The sequence below is a fragment of the Manihot esculenta genome, chromosome 12 (assembly GCF_001659605.2).
Source record: "Manihot esculenta cultivar AM560-2 chromosome 12, M.esculenta_v8, whole genome shotgun sequence".
Taxonomy (NCBI): Eukaryota; Viridiplantae; Streptophyta; class Magnoliopsida; order Malpighiales; family Euphorbiaceae; genus Manihot; species Manihot esculenta.
Genome location: NC_035172.2, coordinates 5222749 through 5239123, shown reverse-complemented (window position 1 = coordinate 5239123; position 16375 = coordinate 5222749). Strand labels below are relative to the sequence as shown.

General features: G+C 26.8%; 3 protein-coding genes across 5 annotated transcripts; 2 read left to right on the top strand and 1 right to left on the bottom strand.

Moving 5' to 3' along the window:
- The first annotated feature begins 1256 nt into the window (after positions 1 to 1256).
- On the top strand, positions 1257 to 3066 carry LOC110608177. Of its 3 annotated transcripts, none has more exons than XM_043949093.1 (7): positions 1257 to 1588; positions 1684 to 1759; positions 1840 to 1970; positions 2133 to 2233; positions 2428 to 2554; positions 2646 to 2719; positions 2866 to 3066. In XM_043949093.1, the coding sequence occupies exons 1-7, from the start codon at positions 1285 to 1287 to the stop codon at positions 2947 to 2949; spliced, it is 897 nt and encodes a 298-aa protein (XP_043805028.1). In that variant the 5' UTR covers positions 1257 to 1284; the 3' UTR covers positions 2950 to 3066. The 3 variants fall into 3 exon arrangements, with proteins under 3 accessions (XP_043805028.1, XP_043805027.1, XP_043805026.1); XM_043949092.1 differs by having other exon boundaries at positions 2847 to 3066; XM_043949091.1 differs by having other exon boundaries at positions 2802 to 3066.
- Positions 3067 to 5002: 1936 nt separating this feature from the next.
- On the top strand, positions 5003 to 8504 carry LOC122721331. Its single transcript, XM_043948611.1, has 6 exons — positions 5003 to 5316; positions 6758 to 6993; positions 7075 to 7198; positions 7280 to 7606; positions 7729 to 7836; positions 7949 to 8504. Exons 2-6 carry the CDS (start codon positions 6758 to 6760, stop codon positions 8372 to 8374), a joined length of 1221 nt encoding a protein of 406 aa, XP_043804546.1. The 5' UTR covers positions 5003 to 5316; the 3' UTR covers positions 8375 to 8504.
- A 4555-nt stretch (positions 8505 to 13059) lies between these two features.
- LOC122721406 lies at positions 13060 to 13960 on the bottom strand. The gene is made up of 2 exons (XM_043949160.1): positions 13778 to 13960; positions 13060 to 13697 (listed from the first exon to the last, which is right to left on the bottom strand). Exons 1-2 carry the CDS (start codon positions 13783 to 13785, stop codon positions 13118 to 13120), a joined length of 588 nt encoding a protein of 195 aa, XP_043805095.1. The 5' UTR covers positions 13786 to 13960; the 3' UTR covers positions 13060 to 13117.
- Between the last annotated feature and the right edge of the window lie 2415 nt (positions 13961 to 16375).

Here is a 16375-nt window from a genome sequence, read left to right as displayed (position 1 = left end):
CCTTGATATTTCTGCTTCATTGAGTCCCATATGTCCTTTGCTGTATCCTTTTCCAGAATTGTTTCCAGAACAGAACGATCAAGTGCTTGAAACAAATAATTCTTTGCCTTCAAATCTTTCAACTTTTGATCATCGATGGACTTCTTTTGTACATCTGTCAGAGTCTCTCCTTCTACTGCTGCAGGGACTCCATTCTCCACCAAACTCCAGTACTCCTTTGAGCGCAGAAAATTCTCCATGAGCATTGACCAGTGATCATAATGCCCATCAAATTTTGGAATGGCTGGTTGGACAAAAGAAGAGGATTCCGTCATGTTGAAAGAAAAAATAAAATCTCAGAAGATTGCTACTTCTAACCTCTCAACCAGGCTCTGATACCAAATGTTAAAGAACAAAAAGAAATATAGAAAACAGATGAGAGAAAAAGATATTTAATTGAAATGCAATAGCTGGCTTTATAATTTAGCAAATCAAAACAACTTGAGAATCCCTTAGCAATAGGGATTTATTGACTGAAACAAATAGCAAATTCTAATAAGTAGTAAGTGTATCGGAACAAATTTGAGAAGTTTTAAATTCTACTCTTTCAATCTCCTGTCTCTATTTCAAAAGAAAATTTTGCAAACGATTTGCATCAACATGTGATTGATAAGACCAGCAAACTAATTTTGCAATAATAAAAAAAATCACTGATTATTGGTTTAAGAAAGGAAGTTTTCAATTTCCCAGGGTAAAAAAATTAAAATTCAAACATTTTGAATTTTAAATATATCTTGATCAATGGTCCATTCATATTAATTGACTTGTTAGCTGCTGGGTAGACATTGAAAGTGTTGTACCTAAATTATAGCATTTATTTATATTGACTTACTACCCACAAACAATTATTTTTGGTAAATGTCCTTTAGTATTAGCAATACATGCATCTATACAAATTTAAAAATTATTATTATTGTTTTTGTTTTTTGAGCCGAGATTAGAGATTGAGGAGGGGAATTTAAAATCTTTTAAATTTATTGAGATACACTTATTATAATACTAAATTTGTAAGTGCTTATTACTATAATTTTAACTCTTTGTTTAAATATTCAATTAATAATAAAATTCAAATTAATATTAGATATATTAATGTATTTTCACTACAGATGGGGTTTTGATTTTTTGAATAAGGCATACTAATTATTCAATACGATGTGGATAATGGATTGGTAGACTACATCAGCCACAAGTTTTAAAGCATCAATTGGAGTATACAGGACAAAAATGAAAAATTAATTATAAAAAATGGATTTGCTTTTTGGTGGAGTTGTTATATATGACTGTTTTGTATGCTTCCCAATTCTTGTTGGGTTAATTTTAGTTGACTGCTTCAAGATAAAAACTTGCAAGTCTCCTTTGCGGAGCCGGCGAAAAATGCCTCACGGTTTGTCTGATGGTGTCTCCGCCATGGAGGTCTTCTTCACAACACTCCCTAGGGAGATATCTGTTTCTCTCTCGCCCATGCCAAACAGCAACTTGAACCGGATACTATCCGCCGCCGTGATCTCCACCGCGTCACTATCTCTCAAACCCATGCCAGCTTTTGCAAGTAACTAACTCTTTGCTTCTCTCCCTTTCTCTTTATCTGTGGATTAAATAGTTAATAAAAAGAAAAATTTGAAAATATATGTCAAATTCCATCAGAAATATCCCATCCTGAGCTGTTGAACTTTGAGGTTCAGGAGAATCAAGCACTGTGCTACTCCACACAACCCAACAGGTAAGTGGTTAGTCTATAACAGCTTCTGGGCTGACTTTGATTTTCAATATTATTTAGCCAACTCTCGCTTCAATCAATAGATCACAGATCGAAAATGAAATGAAAGATCACCCCATGTGGCGTTTAGATTGTTGGAAATCGCCCCCTCCTTCTTTGTCATTTCTGGACTCGTCACCTGAAATTCCTGCAGGTGGGAAGTTGCCCGATCAAGGTTTGTGGGGCTCTTCCGTATTATTTTCTATTTCTTTTTATTTTAGTTTCATTTCTGTTGAAAATAAAATATTCTCCAATTTTATTTTTTTTCATTTATTTTTAATTTAGTTTCTTTGAGAAAATTGTAGCCCTTTATTTAGGATTTGGCAATATCATGCAGGGGAATCGGCTAAAAAACTGTTTGTTGACTCTAAACTGGTTGTGTACGAGGATATTATAGTTGGTACAGGACAGCCTATCAATGATCCAGAGTTATTAAAAGTACTGTTTATTTACCCTCTTTCGGTTGATACTTCATTTCATTGAAAAAATTTATTTATATTTAAGATATATACAAATGAATGTCTCGATAAAAAGAAAATAAATAAAATTTAATATTATATCGGATCAAATTCATAGTCATTCTTTATATGTCCGAGGAAATGAAGCCCTTATAAATTTAGATTATTTTCTAGGTGAATTTCCATTATGATTTCTATGAAAGCTCTGAAAGGCCTCATCGATGGGGCAATTATGGGAGTAAAAAGAATTCCAAGCGAAAACCTGAAGAGATTTACCTGTGCAAGCATAATTTTGGAAAAGGTGACGAGAAAGTGTTGAAGCTAATGTATAATTTTTGCATGATTTTGTTTAGCAGCAGACATTGTAATGTGTACTTGTATACGTGTATTAGGATTCGAGAAAGGAATACAAGGTATGCGAGAGGGAGGAATAAGGAAGATTTTTGTGCCCAAAGAATTTTCACCTGTGAGTATATATCTCACAATTCTTCTTCCTAGCTTGTTTTATTTTTATATAGTGTATTTTTTTTATTCAATTTGTTTTTCAGATTTTACATTTGCTATTACATATATTTCTCTCAAATAAGAGCCAGCCCACCGTTGATTGTACAGGGCGAAAATCCGGGGGCTTTTTACGTGGAGTTGCTTCAAGTTTGCCCATCAGTGCAATGTCACATTAGAAATAAATTTCCGTGATATGTAGTTTTTTAATTCTTAAATAAGAAAAATATGTGATATATGAAGTTTTTTCTTTATCAACAATGAAGGTAAATTTACTCATAATTATTAGAATGAATGATTCAGTATTTTCTCTTTTAAGAGTTTAATATGGAGATAATAAATATTTATTAGAAATACTTTATTTACTATTATAAAAATAAATTTAAAAACAGTTATAATAGGGTGAATTAAATTTTAATTTTTAAATTTTAAAAGAATTAAATTTTAATTTTTAAATTTTAAAATAATTAATATATCAGTTTTATATATTTTCAAAATTAAATAATTAAATATTTAAATTTTTATATAATACATTCATTTAAATTAAAAATCTTTCAATTTATAATTTTATTAATAAATCAATTAAAAAGAGAATAAATATTTCAAACATCTAAAATATTCTCATAAAAATTTAAATCATTTTTAATATGAATGAGAATTTTATATATAAATTATAACTTGATCCTTAAATTTTAGTGTAATTGATAGATTAATTTTTATATTTTTAAAATTAAATTCTTAAATCTCTGTATATTTAATTCATAAAAAATTATAGTTATTTCATAAATTATAAATATTAATTAGTTTAAAATTAGTGGATATTTAAATTTCTGTACAATTTATTCCTATAAATAGTAAAGTTTATAACATACTTAAAAGTGATCTGATATCACTTAAAAATAACTGAAATTATAAGTATTTTCTAAAAAATTTAAAATTATAAGTATTGAAATATTTAAATGAATGAAAATTAAAAAAATTCTTTTAAAAATTAATTAAATAAGATATTATAGATAAAAGTTAATAGAAGTTAAGTGTTTTTTCAAATAAAAAATAAAAGATTAAAATGTTTAAATTATAATAGGCGATGAAACAATGATTATAGAGAGATTTAAGTATACGATTTTAAAAGTAGAGAGACTAATATATTAATTATGCTAAAATTTAAATATTCAAGTATACTTTATTTATTTAAAAATGATAATAAAAATATTTTCATATACTTCTAACAACAAAAATCGATAGAAAGATTTCTAATTTGGATAAATTGATTATAGAGAAATTTAAATATTTAATTTTAAAAATTCAGATCAATCTATTAATTATACTAAAATTTAAATATCAAAGAGTAATCTAATTTTTTTTTTTCACAAGTTGATTTTAAAAAGGAAAAATAAAAGTAGAATGTTCTACTGTATGACTCAAATCATATTTAAAAAAAAAATCTTTTTTCTAAAAAATTTAATCAATAAGTATTGGATATAATAATAAAGCTCAAGTAGAAAAATTGAGTTTGATTCTAAGAAAACTAAAAACACTATTAAAAAGATAACAACAAATATCAAGAAATTAGTTAATTATATGACTAAATATATATTTACATACTTATATTTTAATATTTTTATTTATTAAACGCATTAATTTTAATCATAATTTAATAAATATTTAAATTTTATAAAAATATTATTTTTAAATATAATTTTATCAAATTTATGATTTAAAAATTATATTTAAAAGTAATTTTTTAAATTCATAATTAAATTTATAATTTTAAAATTGTGTTTAAAAATAATATTTTTTAAATTTAAAAATTTATTAGGTATAATTAAAATTAAAGTATTTGATAAATAAAAATATAAAAATGTAAAAAATACAAATTTATAAATATACATTATATATATATATATATATATCACTAAAAAATCTATCAAAATAGTAGTGAATATAAATTTATTATAAATTGATAATAGATTTTTGTAATTTGTTACTAAATTTATTGTTAAATTAATCACTACAAAAAAAGAAGGTATCAGTGACGGATTTAGCGACGAAAGTAACTTCCGTCGGAAAAAAAAAATTTAGCGACGGAATTAGCGACGGATCAGCGACGAATACTTTATGCTTAAATTTCTGACGGATTAGCGACGGATTAGCGACGGATTTTTAAAATATTAGCGACGGAATTTATTCCGTCGCTAATCCGTCAGAAAAAGAACACAGTATAAAAGTGAAAACCTAATCTTCTTTTCATCTCTCTTTTAGTTTCAGCCGCCCTTTGCCTCTCTCTGCCCCTCAGCGCCCATTCCCGCTTCTTGCCACTCTCGCCGCCGCCGCCTTTGCCGTCGCCGCTCTTCCCGTCGCTGTCGCTGGTGGCTGTCGCGCCTTCCGTCGCTGTCGCGCCTTCCGTCGCTGTCGCGCCTTCCATCGCTGTCGCGCCTTCCGTCGGGTCGCGCCTTCGTCTCGCCGTCGTTGTCCCCTCACCGTCGCCGTCGCTGTCGCTGTCCCCTCGCCGTCGCCGCCGTTGCCACCCGCTGCTGCAGCTGCCGATCGTCGCCACTCGAGGTAAGTTAGTGAATTGCTTTGTGGAATATGCAATTGGTCTCTGCTTGCTTAAATTAGTTTGCTATGGGTTATTTGGTTTTCACATTAAATTGAAATTTTAGGTTAACTGAATTTATATAAGTATTTATGATTTTAGAATTTCTTCTCAACCTTATCAGAAGAAAAACATGAATTTTTTTTCATGTATGAAATAATAATATTTGGCAAATACAATCAATTTAAATAGGTAAGATAAATTTTTTATGAAATAATAATATTTGGCAAATACAATCAATTTAAATAGTTTGCTATGTGTTATTTGGTTTTCACATTAAATTGAAATTTTAGGTTAACAAAATTTATATAAGTATTTATGATTTTAGAATTTCTTCTCAACCTTATCAGAAGAAAAACATGAATTTTTTTTCATATATGAAATAATAATATTTGGCAAATACAATTAATTTAAATAGGTAAGATAAATTTTCAATAGCATAATTATTTAGTAAAAAAAAATTATATCTCAGAAGCCCAATCAATTATTTAACAAAAAGCCAAATAAATACAATATAAAAACAAAGCCCAGTAAATGAAATTGAAACATGAAAGTGAATAGAAAATTCATGATCAATTATTTGAATATTGTATTTGAAAATATTTTTTATGAAAAATATTTTATGTGAAAAATATTGTTTATTAAAATAATTTATTTTTTTAATTTAAAAAATAAAATTCATTAATAAATTTATATATATAGATTTTAATAAGAATCTTAAAATATAAAATAATTAAGAGAATATTTTTTATTAATTAAATTGTTATGGATTCAAACACTAAAAATATAAAATATATTTTTTAAAAAATATTGTTCAGGACACAATAGGAGCCTAAAAGTTAGTTATTTTGCATGTAGACCAATTACAATTTTAGTATGCTGAAATGAAAATCTCAAAAGCCCATTAAGTGTTTTTAATTGTTGGGCTACCATGCAAATACCAAAATCTGCTTTTTAGTTACAGGTTGATGGACATACTCAAACACAATTATCTTTCAAAAATGCATTTCTCATTACTCTAGGGGATTGGGAATCATAAATATTTACAATTAATTATTTACATAAATATTTTTTTAACAATCATAAATATTTATATAAATTGAATCCATTGCTAACTGAATTTTAAAATGAATTAAAAATTTTATTTTATATAATTCTAGGTTATTCATAAATACTTATATATACTATTTGTTAAGTAATAATAAACTATACTTTACGTGCCTTCATATTTTTATATATATTGTATTGATAGTGATGATGATGTCAACTTAGAAGATGATTATGAATGATACATTGTAAAGTATATCATATTTTTATATATATTCAAAGACTTAATATTTGATTATTGTTTTATATATTGGTTGTCTTTATTGTTAATTGAAACTAATGGACACTTTTTTTTTTCAGATGCCTCGAAGAGCAGTATCATCTAGAGGAAGAGGACATAGCCAGCAGCTCTCTATGAATGAAACAAATGAGCCAGTACAGATGCAAGAGGAAACACTGGAGCATACTCCAGCAGCATTAGGGGGGCAAGCAAACGCATCATCATCATCATCAGTTCGAACTAGAGGTCCGAACTTGGGACATCCTATCCCATCAAACCCGTCTGATCGACAATTGATCAGATTGAAAGGAAATGTGTAAGTCATATACAACTTTTTGCTATTGATTTAATATGTATTATTACTTACAACTACTCATTATGTATAAAAATATTGTAGTTTTCTAGATTCCACAGTTACTAGATCAATCAGTAATGACATTAAGATGCGCTACACTGCTCCATGGAAAACTTGGTCAGAGATACCTTTAAAGACAAAAGACGAGCTCTTCGGACTTTTTCGGGTAAATACAACTTATATTCTAAAATTTGTAATATGCATTTTAAGTTTTTTAAATTTACATAACACTAATTGTTGTTTGTAGAGTCGATATGTATGGGATGAGAGTGAAGAAGATATGATTCGAACTGCTTGGGAAAAGGTAGGAAAAGAAAGACTGCGAGACATTCTTAATAGAGTTAGGAGTGAATTGTTGCGTAAGCACAAAAAGACAGATGTTGCTTATCTATACAATTTAGGACCAGATTGGATGGAGGCAGAGATATGGAATGCACTTGTTGCATATTGGAGTACACCAGAGTGGAGAAAGAAATCAGAAGCTGGTAAAGCAAATAGAAACGTAGAAAAAGATGGGACAATTACAAAACACTCTGGTGGTTCAATAAAACTGGAGGTTCATGAGTATAGATTGGTATAACTTTTTATTCCTTACTTTCATTTATACAATTTTGTTTTTATATAAATGGCTATATATTATTCGTGCATATTGTGTTGTGGTGCATCTTGTGTTGTGTGATTATTTCTTTTTTGTAGGCAAAGAAGTTAGGTAGGCAACCAACTCAACTTGAACTATTTCGTGCCACTCATACAAAAAAGGGGAGTCAAGGTGTTTTCATTGATGGAAAATCACAACGAGTTGATGTAAGTTAGTTTTTGCTTGTTTATCATAATCACATTATTTTTCTATTTGTTATGTTATCATTAGTTGTGTATGGTGCATGAAATGTTGATTATGTTTTCTTTTTTTACTTAGGGAGCTTATTTGACTGCCATTGCTGAAAATGTGAATGACAATTGTGAGAGTCAGTCTGCTTTTGATTTGAATAAGTGGATTGAAATTTCTGGAAGTAGTAAAGGGAGGGTTTATGGTTTTGGATCTTCTGATATTGCAAAATCTGGAACTCCAACTACCTCTTTCTCATGCACATCAGCTCATCCTGGAGGACCTTCTCAAACTATGTTTTCTTTAGAGGAGGTTGAACAAATATTGGAGCAAAACCGGGTCAAAATGAAACAAGACATGGAGCAAATGCAAGAGCAAATGCAAGAGCAAATGCGAGTGCAGATAGAAAAGCAAATAAAAGACCAGATGAAATCATTGAAGAACAAAAAAAGATCTTCACCGCATAATCCAACTGCAGATTGTACTTCTCTATCAGATGGTTCAACAAATTCATAGATCAGTTTTTAGTTTTATGAACATTGTTAAGTATAATGGATTTATTTTTAATTTCATGAAGATTGTTAAGTATTATGAATTTATATTAAATTTTATGAACATTGTAAATATTATGAATTTATTTTAAATATTCTGAATATTGTTGAGTATTATTAACATTACTTATAATTATTATTAATGATATTTGATTTATATTCAATATGATTCTTAATTATAAATTATTTGATTATATAGGGAATATGTAAATAAAAGCAGGGATTTATTTTTTGTGATTGAATTTTAACAGGGAATATGTAAATATTAGCGACGGATTTGTGAGAAAATTTTTTAAAATGCCTTAATATTTCCGACGGATTAGCGACGGAAAATATCCGTCGCTAATTATTTCCGACGGATTATCGACGGAATGTTCATCGGATAAATTGGAATTTCCGACGGATTTAGCGACAAAATGTTTTCGTCGCTAAATTTTTCCGACTGAGTTTTCTGTCGGAAAAGCTGTTGGAAATATTTCCGACGGAGTATAGATCTGTCGGAAATCCGTCGCTAATATTTCCGACGGACATGTAATCCGTCGCTAATATTTCCGACGGACATGTAATCCGTCGGAAAAAATTAGCGACATGACTTTAAGCGACGGACTTGAGTCCGTTGCAAATCCGTCGCTGAAAGTTTCAGCGACGGATTTTTGACTATCAGCGACGGAAAAATCCGTCACTGATAGTCTGTTTTTTTGTAGTGAATTACTCAATAAAATAAATTATTTAAATAGTAAATAAAGAAAACAATAACGAATTTAATAAAAGAATGTAATTCATTATCAACTTAGTAACAGATTCACAGCAGATTTAATTCGTTTTTATTTTTTAAATAAAAAATTGATTTTTTATTTTTTTCATTTAATAATATATATAATTATTATTAAATTTATTATTAATTTAAAATTTATTTGAGAGAAAATTATTACAGTTTTATTTAAAATCTCACATTTTTTAATTTAATAACAATAATTTATTATTAAATTTATTATTAATTTAACATTTTAAAAAATAATATCACTTTTTTATTTTTATTTATATTTTTTTAATTTAATAACAAATTAAATCCATTACTAAATCTATTACTAATTTATTTTTAAATTTAATCTAATAACATTACTAATTTACATATTTATATACTCAAACACTTTATTTCTTTTCATGATTCATTTATTTTCTTTCTATTCTTCTTTCCTTATTCTTTCATAATTCTCTAATTTTATTTTCTTTTCATTATTGATTTTCTCTCTATTTTCTTCATTTTCTTTAATTTTATCTTTTATTTTCTTTCATTATTATTTTTATCTTTTAATTTTTTTTATTTTTATCTTCTATTTTTATCTTTTAATTTTAAAAAAGTAAGAGAAAGATCAGACCACAAATAACGTTAAGCGGTTAAGATTTTAAAAAATAATAATAATAATTAAAAACTGAAACAATCCAAAAGAATAGGTCTTTATTCAATAGTCCTTGACTTAATCAAATCTTTCTAACATTTTCTTGCATTTTCTTTTCTTTTTCCTTTTTTTTCTTTCTTTTTTTTTCTTATTTTCTTTAATTTTCTCTTTTCCTTATTTCATTATAAATCCATTACTAAATCTATTACAAAATTAATAACGAATTGCTAATTTATTATTATTTTATTAGCAATGATATTTTTGTAAATCGATTGTTAATCTATTATTAAATGTGTTAGCAATAGGTTTTTCATAAATTAATAACGAAAAATTCATTTATAAGCTGAAAAATTCTTATAGTATATACACACTAATTAATAATTCCACACAAACTATTTTATATATATATAAGCTTTGGTATAACTTTTTTTAAAAAATGATTTTTTTATAATTATTCAATAACAAATAATGTAATAAAGTAGAATTTTTAAAATATAGAATTGAAATTTATATTACAAATACTAAAATAATTAAAAATACTTTGTGATAAAATATGATTTAAATTTAAATAAAATCAACCTAACCATTTAAATTAATTAATTATTTTAAAATAATAATAAAAAATCTAGGTATAAAGTTATAATAATGAAATTATACAAATAATATTATTAATCTATATTAAGTTTTTACCTTGTTTTTTTTATGTTGAGCATTAGCTATGTTGACCCTAAATTTTATATGTTAGGTATACTGAACTCATTTTATATTGAACATAATTCCATCGCTTTCAAACTCCATGATTTTGAATGGAACTTTTGTATTGTTCAACTTTGCAATTAATATCAAAAAAATTATACTTTATTTTTTGGTTGGTAAATAAAAATTTTGTAAAAATTTAATTAAATTTAATTTAATTGATCTTTTTATTTAGAATAAAAAAAATTATATGATTTGATGAGAATTTTACTACTTAAAAATGCTGAATCTAGGGGCTAGTTGCAGGGTTGTAGGGCAGGTGTTAGATGCTCAAAGATCTCACATTTATTTTTTGTAGATGATTCTCTGCTATTTTTTAATGTTAGACTGGATGAAACAAATAGTATTAAATCTATTCTCAATACCTATGCGGCTACTTCTGAACAAGTAGTGAACTTTAATAAATCTGGCATTTTCTTCGGTCCTAATGTGGTCTCCCCTGTAAAGTATAATATCAATAATATCCTGGATGTTCATTTACTATTGAGTCATAGTACCTACCTGTAGTTACCTTCTCTTATTGGAAGGAACAAAAAAGTAATTTTTAGTTTTCTAAAATAAAGAATGTGCAAGAGGATTAATTTATGAAGCAACATATTCCTATCTAGAGTAAGCAGGGAGGTTCTCATAAAATCTGTGTTATAAGCTATACCTGCATATTGCATGAATAATTTTTTTATTCCCATTACTATTTTGAATAAATTGCATAGAATGGTCAATGGCTTTTGGTGGGGGTAAAAGAGAAGGGCGGAGGGGTATTAATAGGCTAGCGTGGGAGAAGATGTATAGTAAAAAGAAAGAGAGGGATATGGGGTTTCGGTATTTTAGGAATTTTAATTTTTCTTTACTTGGCGAACAACTATGGAGGTTCTTAACAAATCCTAATACTCTTTGTTATAGAGTGTTTAAAGCAAAATACTTCCTAAATATTGATTTATTTTCCGCCAATGTAAATAATGATGCTAGCTTTGTTTGGAAAAGTGTGATGGCATCAAGGGAGTTGATTCAGAGGGATACAAGGTGGAGGGTGGGTAATGGAGAGAAGATTTTAGTGGCTTCAGTTTCCTGGATTCCTAAGGAGGATACCTTTTTTGCGGACGATGGCTTCGATTTTATTGAACCACATTTGCATGTTTGTGATCTTTTCGAAAGTAATGGGAGGGTTTGAAATATTGCTCTTCTAATGGAGCTTTTTTCTCCAAGAGATATCAGGACTATTATTAGTATTCTTATTAGTATTACCAATAAGGAAAATTTCTTCTTGTGACACTTTGATAAAAGAGGTGTGTATATGGTGAAGGCCGCACACTTTGTATGTATGGATTTGTTAGGAAGATCATCTTTTAATGTGAGGATGAGTTGTAGACTAGTTTGTGGAATGTTTCGGTCCTCCAAAAGTGAAGGATTTCTGTTGGAGAGCTTGTAGAAACATATTGCCTACAAAAGATAACTTAAGACAAAGGGGTGTGGATGTGGATGCTGGATGTGGATGTTAGATGTCCTTAGTGCCATGAAGATGAAAATGCCAATCATATTTTGTTGCATTGTCATGTGTCCAAAAAAGTTTGGAGGTTAGGGGGAGTGGGAGATTTGCAGCCTAAGGATAATTTTTTTAATTTTTTACTGCAGATTTTGAAGTCCGAAGACAAAATTCGAAAAACCTTTGTAATGGTCTGTGCATGAAGATTATGGTTAGCAAGGAACTCATTATTATGAAACTAGGTGCAAAATTCAGCAGTTCACCTTGTGGAAGACGTCATACATCATATCTTAGATTGGGAAGCTGCTTAATTTGCTAGTGATTTGTATGGAAATACCAGTGCTACTTTATATCAGAGCAGAAACTTGTTTTATTTCTCCAACCCTGCTTGTGATCCTGAAGCCATTCCTCTCCAAATTCGTGCGTCATCTTTAAATTTGGACAATTTCAGTTGGCTTTTTCAAGTTGATGAGGCTTTATTTCAAGTTTAAAATTTTATTGGCTACGGTTTTATTGTGGAAAACTCTGAGAGTATATTTCAACTTGGTGTTTCTGTTTTTTCGGAAAATAATGGTACGCCGGTAATTGTTGAGATTTTAACTCTCCATCACTGTTTGCTCTTTGCGATGGAATTTTTGCATTTTAATGGTTGCGATGAAATTTTTGCATTTTAATGGTTGCATTTTTATGGACTGTTTGCGAGTAGTTTAAGCTCTTCGATCTCCACATTTAGATATTTCTAAACTTGGTTTGTTTTTGAATTATTATAAATTTTTGTTACACTCTAAAACTGATATTTATGTTAGATAGATTCATCGTTATACCACTCTAATTGCTTATATTTTAACTAGAGAATCTATTAAATATGATCGTCTCTCTTATTGAAATGATATCCCTCTTTTTTTTATAAAATTTTATTAATACAATCAATAGTTTTGCTTTTAAAAAAAATATTTTGTATTCAAAATTTAACTTCAAAACATAAAAAAGATATAAAAAAAAAAAGTTATTAACGCATATAATTGTATGATTAATATTAATGGTGGCATACATATCTCCTTGTAACATTAATTTACGGCTCAATCATACAGCGAACTAGAGCGATAAACATAGATGGTAAATAAATTAAGAGTGAAATAAGGACGAGAATTAACAGGGTTAGACTAGCAACTCGAGTCTCATGGATCCCGCAGGATAGCTTCCCCAACTTTATCTCAATAACACAAAAGATTGAAAGTGCAAAAAACAAGACCCCAACAAGCGATGCCACGATTGATATTGTGAAAATTAAACCCCTTTTTAAATCAAACAGGCGAACGTTCTTGCCATCTAAACGAGGTTTATCAAGCGAATTTTTGTCGCTGTCGGGATCGTCAGGGTAAAAAATATGCAGATAAACCTTGATTGATTTGGCTGCCATAGTTGAAAGAAGGAAGCAAGAAAATGACACAACTTCGTATACGACGAGTCGTTTAATTATCTTCATGTCTGCGTTGCATTCAGGTCTGTTTATTTCCAGGCTACGTTGTTGGGGGTCTGCAAAAGCTAATCCAATGAACACAGCTGCTATGAAGAGTGTGTTCACACTGACCAAGTCTTCTATGGCCTTTAAAATGATGTCTTTACTCTTACTAGGGCTTCGCTTATTCTCCCTGAAATAAGATTGAAAAGCCACAGTGAATTATATTTCATTAGAAAGGAGAGTGAGAGAGAGAGAGAGAGAGAGAGATACCCGGCCATGGCAGCTGCAGATTCCTTGTAATTTTTCAGGAAATTAACTCTTTGAAAGAGTCTTGCTCACTTGCAGGGATTTCTTAGCTCGGTTCTTTATATAAGCAGGAATTTTATTTTCTGGAAAAACAATTTGTTATGACTCACAATCAACTATTGCCAACTTGATCTAATAGCTAAAGTATACCACTAAATTTTTGTCACTGGCTTGACAGAGGAATGCTCCTTTTAAAAAAAACTATGATTATTAATTTATTAAAAAATTTACTATATTAAAATTAAATTTCTATTTATTTGTTTATTCAGCTCAGGTTGTATCTAATACAAGTTGAAACTTCATATGAAATTAAAAATGATGTTTAAAAACACGCATGTATCATGAGATATAGTCATTAAATAAAAATAATATTATTTATTTTCAATAGAAAATTAATATAATAATTTTTAATTAAGAAAATTAATTAAAAAAAAACCCATAATATTGGCTACCAATCCTAAAAATTAATATATAGGAAGTTGCACTATTGTTTCTTTCTTAAAATTACGTCCCAATCACTATTACTGTAAATCCTGTTGCTAATTCAAATTTGTAACGAAATTTAATAATAGATTTGAAATAGGTTAGAAATTTGATAAAAATTAGAAAATTAAATTAAATTAATTTGATAAAATTTGAAAATATAACCATTACTAATTTTAAAAATATATAAAATATTATGTTAAACTATTGATCTTGTTATTGTATTTTATATTAAATATTAATTTTGTTATTTTTAAAATTATGTTAATTTTATGAAAAAGTAATTATAAAATTAAATGAGAAAAATTTTAAAAAGCAAAAAAATTGAGAGAATGGAAGAAAAAAAAATAAGGAAAAAATATAATAGAAAAATAAAGAGGAAATGAGAAAGTTGAAGAAAATAAAAAAAAATGAAGAGAAAATGAGAGAAAAAGAAAAGAGAATTAAAGAAAATAAGAGAAAAATAAAGAGGAAATGAGAAAGTTGAAGAAAATAAAAAAAAAATGAAGAGAAAATGAGAGGAAAAGAAAAGAGAAAGAAAATAAGACAAAAACGAAAGGTAAATGAAAGAAAAATAAAGAAAAATGAGAGAAAATTAAGAAAATGAAAAAAATAAATAAGAGAATGAAGGAAAAGAAAAGAAAATGGAAGAAAATAGAAAAAATAGAATGAAAAAATAATAATTGGAGGATAAGGAAATAAAGTGAGAAAAATAAAGAAATTAAGGGGAGAAGGAAATAAAGAAGTTAAACAAATAAAATAATAAAAAGAGATAGGAGTACTAAAATATTTAGTAGCAGATTTAAACCATTATTAAATTTAAAATAAAAATGTAGGTAATAAAAATTAAAAAAAATTATATTTTCCTTTAGAACTAATATTCATTTTTAATTTTTTTTTAAATTAGCAATAAATTTAAGAATAAATTAAATTCATTATTAAATTTTAAAAAAATATAATATTTTTCTTCAAAATTTAATAATTAATTCTAGAATTGGTTACTAATTTTCAAATTAATAATAACTTTAGTAATATATTATAACTAAACTTTTAAAGAAAAAGTGAGATTAAAACAATGAAAAAGTGACATTTCTTTTAAATTTTTGTAACAACCTAAATCCGTTATTAATTTACTAATAAATTTTATTTCATTAACTATTTTATTAATAAATAATTTAGTAATAAAACTAATTTTTTACTAATTGGTTGCTAAATTTATAAATAATTTTTATTTTTCATAATTTATTAATAGAATTAAGTAACAAATTTCTTAAACTGTTATAAATTTAGCAATGGATTTTGCAATTATAACTATTATGGTTGATTTTTATATTGAAGGATAAATTATTATTAAATCTTTAAAATTTAAAAATTTCACTTAATTCATCTTTATTTCGGAATAACTAAAATATTTATGCGTATTTTACAATTTAACTTTTTAATTTTTTAATTAAAAAATCATTAATAATTAACCTTAAATATTTATACTATTTAATATTTTTCATTTTAATTATACATATTATCTAATTATTATGATTTAAAATATTCATATTATATAGTCTATTTAATCCATGTAAAATAAATTAATAAATTTTTTTAATAGAAGAATTAAAAGAGAAATTTTTAAAATTTTAAAGTATTTTAATTAAGTAATTTTAAAATAAATTTGACTAATAATTTTTTAAAAAATTTAGGAATATGATAATTTTTTTTTTAATAAAAATTGATCATTTAAGTGTTGTCTGTAATAGATAAGCTGATCATTTAAGTGTTGTCTGTAAAAATGATATATATTCCTTATGAAAAATGAGTTTTTTTTTTTAAAAAAAAATCATATTCTATATGTTATTTTAATAATATAAAAATAATAATTTTATAACGGTTATTATGATAATATTGTATAAATCTTATAAATAAATAAAATAAGTCAAAATAATTAATTATAATTATATTCAGTTTTATATAATGAGCATTACCTTACTTAAAACTTAATTAATTATATTTATAATTGTCATTTCATTGCATAGACTTTTTCTATTACTAAGCAAAATATTCAAATATACAATGTAATCACTTTTT